We start from the raw sequence: 12,417 nt of genomic DNA, 5'->3' as shown, positions 1-12,417 counted from the left end.
AAGATCATGCGGAAATGTTCGAGCATTCCGCAAAGCTGGGACGCTTTGCCATCTGTTTTTCGCACAATTGAAACACGCAACAAAATTATGAAAAATGTTAATTTTTTTAGACACATCATTGTACTGGTGGAATTATTTGGAGATCCTACAATTTTCGCAAATTTCGGAGCGGCAGTGTTTTTTTTTTTTGACAGAAAAATTTGAAAAAACACAATATCCAGAGATTTCAATCTTTTTCAATTTTAGTTTAGTTCTCAAATTTTGTTTTAAGGTAGGGCATTCGTAATTTTAAGGCAAGGCATTGCCCCTCAGTGCCCCGCAGCGCTACGGCCCAGGGTCGCAAACATTGCTTCTAAATTTTTTAAAAATATTTTTATACATAATAATAATTGCTTTAAAGAGTACTGAAGAGTACTGCTCAAAAGTATACAGATTTTTAATAAATTGAAGTTGAATTAAAATCAATTTTGTTAAAAATTACCTAAAAAAAAGTCTTAAAAATACAGCTATCTTAAAATTGAAAGGGTTTATTTCAAATTACAAATCAATTACCAAAAAATGTATCTCATAGCTGAGAATATAGTCCCATTTAATCTTAGTTTCGGAAAAAAACAGTGGTGTCCCATTCTCCCTTAAGCCTTTAAGGACAATTGGAACACCGGTGTCCCATAAAGAAAATAATTTTTTCTGACCACCTAAACTTATTTTTTTATGTCTGTACATAATTGTGAAGTAGAAGGTCGAAGGAATCTAGAATATTTTTTGCAAATCTCTAGCTATTTTCTATATAGAAAATATATAAGCTCAAAAATGGCGAATTTTTAAATTCTCAAGTTCATAATTGATTTTATTTATTTTTTATACTTCCAATTTTTTTTAAAGCAAAACCCTTTTGGCAATAAAAACTACAATACTCATACGTAATATTTTTCATTAAAGCGAAAAATATTTTTCATTGGTATTGTCAGAAAAATTACTTAAATTTTTGTGCTATTTTTGTCCCTATCGTTCATAGTAGCACAAAATACACTGAATCAGACTCTGCTGGACTTTCCAAGGTTAGATGTAAGACTTATCATTGATTATGTTTCTCAGTTTAATTTTTATTGTTGATTTTCAGTCCGTAAAAAGTGTCTCGTCGTAAAAGGGTTAAACGGTTAAACTAAGGGGTCCCTGTCAAAATCACGAAAGCCAAAATCACGAATTTGCCAAAATCCGGAAGGCCAGAATCTCGAACGTCAAAATCCCGAAAAATCAATTATGTGAAATATCAATTAGGTGAAATTGTTGAATTTTATGTGTAGAATACTTTCCAAAAACACAAAAAATTTTTCTTTGCCTTCAGCAAGTACGGGTGCAATCGTAGGAGTAACTAAGACACTTTTGAGAATTCAGGATTTTGGCTTTCGGGATTTAAGCTTTCGGGATTTTGGCTTTCGGAATTTTGACCGGGACCCCTTAGTTTAACTCTTTAAAAGCGAATGGGACACCGCTGTCCCAAAAATAAAAACTAATTTTTCGTACTATTCAGATAACAAAAGGACTTTCAATAGTCAAACAAATTGTTTTTGTTTTTGGTACACCGGTGTCCTACTCGTTCTTAGAGGGTTAAAAACCAAAAAACACTCTTTAAAATTTTTATGGTTGAATTTTGTGAAAGAACTTCTCCACAATCTTTATATAACAAAACATTTTTTAATCGAAATTTCAAAACCTAGTTACTGTGAATGAGTCCAAGACATTCCAAAATTCAAGTTCTTCTTCTTTTTGATTTTCTAGATGGTGGTTTGTAGTACAGTAGACTCTCGCTAATTCGGCTCCTTTAACATCAGGCTGCTTTTTAATTCGGGCAGCAGTTAAATTTGAAAAAAGTTTGTTGATATTTTTCAATTTCGATTATGATTATCGAATGAAGTAAATTTGCCATGATTTGTCTCAGTTGTGATGTGATTCTGCATTATTAAGGGGTTTTCATGAAATTTACATTTCATATGAGCATGTAAACTTAATATGAGTATGCAGGTAAACAAAAAATCGTTGCATTTCAAAGAATTTGATGCCCGAATTTCTTTCTAATTCGGGTGACATTTCGGTCCCAAATGCCCGAATTTGAGAGAGTCTACTGTACCGTACTACTACTACGATTTTAATTCCTTCAATTTTAATTCCTTATTTCACATGTCCTCGATAGCATAGTTTAGAATAGGACATGCGATATATTTTAGTTACAGCACCTCTTGGAAGTTTTAGTATCTGTTTCGCCATTTCTTCCAGCCACAGCAAAAGCGAATTGTTTAATATTACAAGAAGAACAGAAGGAATGAACATTTTCACATGGACTGTGCGATAAAATGCGAAGCTGTTTATTTATTTGGCGGCTTAAAATCAACTTTAATATCATATTATGATTGTTGCCAGCGGCACGTTTTACTTGTGTAATATCCCTCTTGGTGAAAATCCCTCCACCATGGATATTCTTGCGACTGAAAACTGCATGCAACGAGGGATTATAAATTTGCACACGAAATATTCTTTTTATTTTGAGGATTGTCTTGGCAATTTATTGTTGTTATTCTTGAGTAAATCACACCATGATTAATTTGTCATTGAATGGAAAGCTCGAGACAAGAGTGTAGATTTTTGCTTGGAGCATCAACTAAAAGATGAAACTCATTGTTATTGAGTCGGCTAAGTAAACAAAAAGGGGATTTATAATTAAATTTTTTTCATAATAATATTTATTTTGGTAAATAATCCCATTCTCGCACTTGATATTTACAAATGAGACATTTTTAAAACTATAAGTAACAGTGTTAAGTAATAAGAGGCAAGAGGAAATCTCTCTTCAGTCAACAGCAGCTTCTCCATTTCAATCAATTGACCCCAATAGATTGATTTGTGATCTCAGATGAGTTTACGCGGAAACAATGAGCTCAAATTATTTAACGACTCAATGATTTTGCAAATTGTTTCCATCGAAACATTTTACACTATTGTCCAAGAGACGATATGCTAAGTCTTTCTTCCCGAACTCTTCTGTCTCTCCTCACTTGAACATTCGGAATGAAGAAGGACAAGACGCCACAAACTGCAAAGAAAATACCAAGATTATTGGGGTTCACTGGAGAAGAACTTGAAGGAACTAACGGATAAGCGAGATTCCTGACATCAGGAACGTAGCCTCGCAGTTGTACTCAAGCATAGTGGCTACAAGATTTGATCCGAAGACACTTCCTAGGCGTCCCATCATCAAGGAAATGCATACGGACATGGCTCTCAAATGCGTAGGAAAGAGGTCCACTGTTGCCGCATTAACCACCGTCACAGCCAGACCGCAACAGAGGAGACTCACGTAGAGATAGATGGACAGAAGAGGAACGGTCGTGAAGATACTGCCAATTCCGCAAAGTCCGCATCCCATTAGCACAAATACTGCAATTAACCCGATCAATCAATGACCTCTTCGAAATATCTCTCATTTTCCTACCCAGGATCGCGAGTTTGCCAACTGCATTTATGGTAACGCCAATCAGGACGAATCCAACAGCATACAAAACTTCCAGTACAAGAGAATGCTCAAAAGTAGAAATGTCAAGCTTAGGATCGCAAGACTGTACAACAAAAAGAAAACGTGTAAGTCCGTTTTTCCCCAACAACGATCAACCATATCGAACTTACCATACTTTCGCTGAAAGGTAGAATCTTGGTCTCATGGACAGCATCACAAATAGTCGCAGTGTAATTCCCACCAGACTGTTCGACGTGCTTTGCGATCCGATTGAGGATGTCGGGGAAGAACATGTACATCCCATTTGACGTAACAAAAATTCCAAATTGAAGAGTACAGGCAATCAGTGTCTTCCTCAAATGTTCCCCCATAAACAGAGGAGCGGTTTGGTTGTACATTGACCTAAAAACTCTCCACCCTCCTTTGGCATTCTGTTCATTATGTTTTCTACTAGCTAGGCTTTCATACTCCTCAATGATGGAAGAAATCTTAAGTGTTTCTTTCTTTTCACCTGTATTGATGGCGTATATGCGTTGGATGATGTCAATGGTATCAGTTTGTTTGCCCTGAGACAGCACAAATTTGGGACTCTCAGGAAGACTTAGAAGTGAGATGCCACAAAAAAGATCAGGCAGGGCACAAACAATGAGAAATAGACGCCATGGTTTGTAGGTGATGTCGATAAAAGGGATATCAAGAGTCCATGTATAGCTCATGACAACCCACGCTAAGGCAGGCATCAACATCCCTCCTAGACCGAAGATGGTAGATGCTGCCATTATAGCTCGCGAACGCGTCTTAATGTTGTGAAATTCACCCAAGTAGGCGTAGACCGTTGCAGAAGATCCCGAAATACTACAAAACAGAAAGAGTAATTTTAGGGAGGAGTCTGAAATTACAAAGTGAAGATAAATCTATATTTTTTATTGCTTAAATCGATAGATACAGTAGGCTCTCGCTAATTCGGCTCCTTTAACATCGAGCTACTTTTTAATTCAGGAAGCAGTTAAATTTGAAAAAAGTTTGTTGACATTTTTTAAGTTCGATTATGATTATCGAATGAAGAGAAACAAAGAAAGAAAAACAAATATACTCAAATTTACCATACTTTATCTCAGTTTTGATGTTATTTTGCATTATTAAGGGGCTTTCATGAAATTTACAGTTAATATGAGTATGCAGGTAAACAAAAAATCGTTGCATTTCAAACAATTTGATGCCCGAATTTCTCTCTAATTCGGGTGACATTTGGGTCCAAAATAGCCAAATTTGAGAGAGTCTACTGTATATTCTCTAAGAATACTAATAATACACTAAGGCACTTGAATTAAATATGTAGTATAGTCAGGGGCATGACATTTCATATGTTTCCCATATGTTTCTAGCGCGCCGAAAAAAATTTTTGGGTGTATTAGCTGTTTTCTGTCAGTGTAAAATGAAATAGCAAAAAATATAAATGCAAAATAAAATCCAACTTAATATTGAATAGGCAACCGAAAACCCCAAATTGGCAACCTACGTAGTTTTGGAGATATCTCGTGAAATGTGTACGAAAACAGGAAAAAATTTACACTGAAATCGGTCACATTTTTCAGAGCTAATGTCACCTCCCTGAGTATAGTAATGTCATGAAACTTGGTTATTTCCTTCTCCATAAAAAAATCGTAAAAAACAGCCAATTCTTAACCACCTAATCCAGGCTGCCCCCTTAACCCGATCTGAGTGATATGTTAAAGGGATGCCGATGCTTAAAAAACGTTTCTGTATAAGAAATATTTCTAACCGGATTAGTATAAGGTATTTTTAACCCTTTAAGGACGATTGGAACACCGGTGTCCCATAAAGAAAATAATTTTTCCTGACTACCTAAAGTTATTTTAGGTGAGATTCTTAACAATCTCACCTACTATAATCCTAACAAAATTTCATGTCGTCAGATCGACCTCAAATTTGGCCAAAATGTGTTTCGCCACTTCCTGATTCCGAATATATATGTGGCTAAGTTACGTTCCCGGCCGGCCGGCCGGCCGGCCGGCCGCTCTTTGGAGCTTAATAGCTCCTAAACTAAAAAAGATATCGACTTGCGGTTTTCGGCAAAGGTTATATATCGGGTGAAAATTGCAACTTGGTGCATAGACCCCCCAACCCCCACCCCTCCATCCGCCATTTTGAAGACCCCCCTTTTTTTGTTTTCTCAATAGCTCCGCCCCTATGGCATTCAGCGGACTCAAATTTTAGTATGTTATAGCTGGGCCTTAGGGCTTTCCATCAATACCAAACTTAAGGTCCCCCGACCCCCCTGACCCGAGCTATAAGGGTCCAAAAAAAATTTCTTAAAATGGCCATTACTCCGGTTCTAATTGTCAGAATTTAAAAACTGAGGACTTTTTGGAAAGCTCTCATGAAATGCTACTTCTCCTTCTAACATCGCAAGTTCATAAAACCACCGCTAGGGGCGCTTTTTTTAAAAAGAAAATTTTTAAATCTTATAAGTTAAATAACTCAAAAATTCCATTGTGTATCGGGCTGAAATTTTAGTATGTTGTAGCCGTTGATTATACCTATCAAACAAAAAAAACCTTAAGTCGATCTAAAACCCCTGACCCGAGCTATAAGGGGTCAAAGTTCGAACATTGACCGGCCTCTATCTCCGGTTCTAATTAACATAGCGACCTAAATTTTACCTTTTTGGTTTCGTCTCGATGAGCACTTTCAGATGGAAGTTCAAAAAGTCACCATAGGTGGCGCTGTGATAGCGTCAAAATTCATCGAAATTCAAAGTCACTTTTCTCAAAAACGGCATTGTGCAAGTTAATGAAATTTTAGTATGTTGTAGTCCAGTCTAGGACGTTTCCAAAATGGTGCGTATGCGCGCTGTGGTTTCAATAGAACCGGAGATATGAGGGGTCAAAGTTCACGAAATTCAAAAAATCATATCTCCGGTTCTATGTGACCGATTTTGATGAATGAGGGCTAAACGAAAGATCTCACCAAATGCTACAACTTTCTAGAATATTTGAACTTTGTGGGACCAACACCAGGGGCGCCACAGTCGAAAAACCAATTTCAATATCACATAACCTCAATTATCTCGACTGTCGCTGAACCGATTTTGATGATTACTTCAACGTAATTGTAGAGCACATTTGTCTCTACATTTCGTCCATACATCATTTTCCACTCAGACTACGCTATCACTCCGATTTTGCCGTTTAAGTGTGAAAAAATTGATTTTTCCCATAATAACGCTTTGAAATCACTCAGATGCCAATTTGACTGCCTCTACTCCACCAAGACACTTAAAATAGGGTTTTAAATGGAAAGTCCCGCAAAATACAACAATTCTTTGATATAGTTGAAGTTCAACAAATGACTACTAGGGGAACTCTGGATGAAAAAACGAGTTAAGAAACAAAAAACCTCGCTTATCTTGGCTTCTGAGTAATCGATGAGTTCAAGTTCTACGGCAAAATTATAGAGAACATTCTGGTCTACATTTCACCCATATAACACTTTTCTGTCAGTTCATCCAAATCCTTGACATTTTGGTTCAAATACAAAACTTGTATAATTTCACGAATTTGATTCAAGATAATTGAATGGCGTCTCCCTACTTCAGCATCAAATCGAATTTGCATGCACTCCGAGTTAGCTCACGTTAAGAATCTCACCTACATAAGCCGGTTAGGATTATCTGTCCCTTTTTTCCTATGTCTGTGCATAATTGTAAAGTAGAAGGTTGAAGGAATCTACAATATTTTTTGCAAGTCTCTAGCTATTTGCTATGTAGTAAATATTTATGCTCAAAAATGGCGAATTTTTAAATTCTCAAATTCATAATTGATTTATACTTCCAATTTTTTTTAAGCAAAACCCTTTTGGGCAATAAAAACTACAATACTCATACGTAATATTTTTCATTAAAGCGAAAAATATTATTCATTGGTATTGTCAAAAAAATTACTTAAATTTTTGGGCTATTTTTGTCCCTATCGTTCATAGAGGCACAAAATACACCGAATCAGACTCTGTTGGACTTTCCAAGGTTAAATGTAAGACTTATCATTGATTATGTTTCTCAGTTTAATTTTTAATGTTGATTTTCAGTCCGTAAAAAGTGTCTCGTCGTTAAAGGGTTAAAGAACATATTTTCACCAATACCTACTCGATGGTATAGATCTTCGTGGGGATAGGTCGGACCGTATTGCCCATTGTCTTTTGAAATTTTTATCAAAAAATAGCAAGTCTCGCAAAATAACATACACTCAATTATCAGTCATTTTCCCACCAAGCTGTCTGTCGGCTTAAGTCGTAAGTCTATCTAGTCTAGGGCATAATACGCGCTTCGGACCTAAGTCTAAGCCATATGGTTTAACTGCTCTCATTTCTTATCAATCATGATTTTTTTGGAAATTACCGTAGGATTGGATTTATCAAAGATAAATGATCTTTGTCCGAGTAATAAAGGAGGAGAAGGATCTAGGTCAAATCCGTGTTTCTTATTATTCAAAAAAAAAAAAAAGATAAATGATTTATTAAGTTCTCAAAAAATAATAAAATTGTTCACTATTTAATATTTTAAGATAGAGGTGTGCAAGAACCGTTGAAACCGAATAAACATCAAATGAAACATGTACGTCAATAGTCAAAACGCTACCAGAACAAACTTATTTTGACGTGTATTCGGTTTCAAACGGTTCTTGCACACCTCTGTTTAATAGGTTAAACCTCTTCTAATCTGAAGACAACTTAAGGTTTAACAACATGACTTAACTTTCCTAATTTCTTATCAAGGTAGAATTTTTTGATAAATCTTCGACTAGTCTTGAATATTAAGAGAACATGACTATAAGATATTACAAAATTACTAAAATAGATTTGTTAATTCAAATTTTCAGAACTTTGAAAATTGGGCTACGCTACACCTACAGTCGAGTAACCCGTACCAGTCCAGTACCTATAGCATAGCAGTTTCTATATTTTTTATATGTTCCACCGTATCAAGTAAAATTTTGAGTTTATTATCTGTTTCCTGTTATTGTAGAGTAAATTATAATTATTAATATATTATTATTATTATTATATTAATATGTATAACTTCATACGTAAATGTATGTTATTAATATAGTTGAGACAGCGTATTATTTATTGTATAAAAAATGTGTGTATCAGGTCAATCAATATTTCAATCAATTGGAAGACAGTTGTTTAGTTATATTATATAGTGATTTCCTGAATAAAAGAGTTATCTTCACTCTTAAAAATTCTTATTTACACTCTTTTGTTATGTAAATTTTAGAACAAAAAAAGTTGAAACAACTCTTTTGAATATTACACTTACATAGAAGTAAAATTAACTCTAAAATATAGTTAATCGAAAATCACAACGGAAAAGAGTTAATTTAACATCGATTCAAGTAAGTTTTATTCATTTATTTTTAAATATAATAAAATTTTATTTAATCAGTCAGTCAAAGCATCAACGATATTCGCTTAAAATATATTCGTTTATAGCTCAGGTTAGGGTACAACGTGGGGAATGTACAACCTTTCGTTGGAAAGGTGTTGACCTTAGCTATAACATACTAATTTTTTTTAAACTTATTTTCAAAATATTTTAGACTGAATTTTCAAAAATGTATTGTTTATTTTAACGCTCCTAGTAATACGGGTTCAGACCTAATGCTTAGCCATAAGGCTTAACTTCTCTAATTTCTTATCAGTTGAAAATTTTTGGAAAATTTTGCCTTAGAAATAGACTATTAAGGGTAATTAATCTATTTGAATCAGAAGAACAAATTAAATTGGATGCTATCAATGATTTTGAGACGTTCGGAAACTATAGGTTAAACCTCTAGTTTGAAGACGGTCTTATAAGGGCTTCAGACCTGAGGCTTAGCCAAGTGGATTAGCTGCTCTATTTTCTTATTAATCATGATTTTTTGGGAAAATATATCTTATGATTGGATTATTAAAAATAAATAACCTATTAGGCTCTCAAAAAGCAATTAAATTGCACGCTATTTAGGATTTTGAGACCTACGGGAACTGGGCTAAACCTCTAGTCTGAATACCGCTTTAGGGTCAAACGAGGTTTCGATGTTCTGAATATTTGTAGCATTTAAGAGAGCTTTCCAAATCGGTCAAGATTTTACCAAATTATGATAACCGAAAAGGTAATTAAGGTGAAAGGAACACCTATTGACAGTTTAAGAATTTATCATGCCATACTTACAGTAGACTCTCTCTCTCAATTGGGCATTTGGGGCAAAATGTCATCCGGTTTATCAATAGATTTGAGCATCAAACCCTTTTTAAGTTTCACAAAAAGCGCTTAATTATAAAGAATCACGATAAAATAGGAAGAACTACAGCGAATTTAAGCAAATTAGCTTCATAATTGAACATAAAAATTGTCAACAACATTTTTCGCCCGATTGAAAAAGAGCCGATTGAGCGATAGTCTACTGTATTAACACTTTAAATACCGATTTAGGATATGAAATTTGAAGATCTCTTTTAATAAGAAAAGTTAGATTATAGAAAAAAAACATCATATTACTTATTTTTTACAAGATATATTAAATAAATTTCATAATTTTGACAAATGTTTCAATAGGGGTTGCCTGTCGAAGAGGTGTTCCTTCAACCCTATACCGATTTTTCGATTTTAATTCTTGGTCCCTTATGATTCGGAAAAAGGACGAAGGGGATCACGTTTTTTCCAGTCGGAAGACCTTAGTCTTCACGTCTGACCACATAAAGAGTTAGGATTTAAAGAATAAATCTCATCTAATATAGTTTTAAATATAGGTAATAAAATTTTTAGTAGTTTGTGCAGATAAAAGAATCATTCAGTGCGATTATATCACTTAATTCTTATCACTTATATTTGTGATACCTACAAAAACCCCGATAAGAAGCGCAATACTGCAAACACCCAAAAATTATTGGTTAAGGTGGAGAAGATGGTTGAGATGAAAGCAGCAAAGAGTGATGGCATGATCACAGCCCTACGACCCATGGTATCAGCTAAAAAGCCCCAAAGATGGGAACTTATGATGATGCCGACGAAGGCAATGGCACTGAGGACACCTTTGTCCCTATTAGTTAACTCGAGATCACACTGAGCCACAGGTATCACAAAACTGATCCCGAGTGTCTCCAACAGAACAGCAGCCAGATTCATTCCACACACGAAAATCAGGAAGCAATTGAACTTGCCAAATGTGGCTTTAGTGAGGGCATCTTCAAATGCAATTGGACGATCACGTTTAATCTCAACTGGCGCGATAACAGATTCTGGATCCTGTACCCGTTTTGCCCCATTACTTTCACCACGATGATCCTGATTTGGTCCGTCATTTTCACATACACTGTTCCCCATTGCGCACTCGGAAAAGCACTAAAAGATTGCAATATGATCGACTTAGATCATTGCGAAGCTCAAGACAACGAACAACTGACAATGGAATCTGCGTGAATGTGTCATTTATATAGGGATGAAATTGCTGGAAACGTTGATTAGAATGAGACGAACAAGAAGCACTAAGACAATGATTTTCATTGGAAAGCTTTATCCGCTTCAGCATCAGCCTGTTGTGTAAATTAGAACTTTTACTGAGCGAGTCTGAAGAGACTTCACAGCATTAGTAATTTAGATAAAATGATAACTAGCTTTGACTGTTTAAAAGCATGCAATATTTTGGAAATTAATAGAAAGAAAAGATAAAAAAATATGAATTAAAAAAGTCTAAAAAAAAATTGGTAAAATCTTACATGAGTTTTCCTTACCTTTTCTAACCGTCGTATCATACTAGAGAATTTCACATTAAAATTTTAATGCGATTCACACTAATTGTTGCTTATATATGTCCTAATGTGCAATTTTTGTCTAGAGCTTTTAGAAATTGATTCATTCAGTGATAAAAAAGTGGACTCGAGTCACAAAAATTGTTTTAAATGGTTTAAATATATAAAAATGGCATAAATACGTTTAATAATTAATGAGCAAAATTTGCTCATTAAATTTACATCAGGTAACACTTTATTGCAGTCTTTCGGGTAGTTTCTGCGCCACAATTTTCCCATCAGTTTATTCGTGATTAAATTGTTATAAAAAGTGGTTCCAATATCTATTATTTATCGCGAACGAGATAGAGAAATGACAAAAGACATTAAAAAAAAGATCGGTCAAAGGATAAGTAAGAAAAAAGCTAAACAAAAATATGTTCGATGTACATTTTATATATTCCTTCATAAACTTCGAGGATTTCGTGGTCAATTGAGATGGTGGCCGAATTAATGGAGGCTGTGCATCAGCAATCCGTCATTTGGGACTACAAAATGCCGGGAATACAAAAATAGAGGCAACCGATCTGATGACTTTTAGTCCGTTTGCGACAAATTGAGTCACCAATCGCCAGAACTCACACATAAGTCGGGATTTTGGTGATATTCGCTCCCTCATTTTCGTAGTCTTCTTTTGTAAATAATGCTCAACGCACAATAAATTTTGTTTGCAAACATGTTTTCAAAATTTCATATGAGAGAGAGCGAGATGACTAGATCTCGGTTTCATTCACTCTCATTGAAATGTCAAAACATGTTTACAAAACAAAAGTTATTGTGCATTGGGCATAAGGCCCTACGATTTCAAGCAGCCTCCGAAGATTCGTCCGAAGTCATCCGGAGAAAATTATTATGTTCAAAAAAAAACGGGCCTTGTGATGTTGTCATAGAGATTTTCAACGAAACCATGTGAAGGTAGTGTTAGGAGCCAATCGCTCACCCATATCCTCCTTTTTCTCGCTTGGCGGGTCCTTTTGCACGACGTAAAAGTAGCGTACAGGAGAACTTCCTCTTCTTCATTGAAATTACTCATTTTCACTCAAACGACTGAAATGCTT

The 12,417-nt window shown here is 35.0% G+C and overlaps 1 protein-coding gene across 1 annotated transcript; it reads right to left on the bottom strand.

Moving 5' to 3' along the window:
• Positions 1-2,867: 2,867 nt before the first annotated feature.
• On the bottom strand, positions 2,868-11,189 carry LOC129806542 (synaptic vesicle glycoprotein 2A-like). The gene is made up of 5 exons (XM_055855208.1): positions 10,414-11,189; positions 3,679-4,363; positions 3,488-3,611; positions 3,148-3,432; positions 2,868-3,088 (listed from the first exon to the last, which is right to left on the bottom strand). The coding sequence occupies exons 1-5, from the start codon at positions 10,893-10,895 to the stop codon at positions 2,991-2,993; spliced, it is 1,674 nt and encodes a 557-aa protein (XP_055711183.1). The 5' UTR covers positions 10,896-11,189; the 3' UTR covers positions 2,868-2,990.
• Positions 11,190-12,417: the final 1,228 nt, after the last annotated feature.

Source organism: Phlebotomus papatasi, chromosome 3 (assembly GCF_024763615.1).
Source record: "Phlebotomus papatasi isolate M1 chromosome 3, Ppap_2.1, whole genome shotgun sequence".
NCBI lineage: Eukaryota > Metazoa > Arthropoda > Insecta > Diptera > Psychodidae > Phlebotomus > Phlebotomus papatasi.
The sequence above is the reverse complement of the archived record's forward strand: the minus strand, read 5'-3'. Positions and strand labels throughout refer to the sequence as shown.

Excerpts from the sequence above, each read along its gene's own strand:
- LOC129806542 (XM_055855208.1), bottom strand. The coding sequence starts at position 10,895 with ATGGGGAACAGTGTATGTGAAAATGACGGACCAAATCAGGATCATCGT. Across the intron at positions 4,364-10,413 it reads CGCTTCTTATCGGGGTTTTT|TATTTCGGGATCTTCTGCAA; the intron begins GTAGGTATCACA and ends TCTGTTTTGTAG. Across the intron at positions 3,612-3,678 it reads TACCTTTCAGCGAAAGTATG|TCTTGCGATCCTAAGCTTGA; the intron begins GTAAGTTCGATA and ends TTTGTTGTACAG.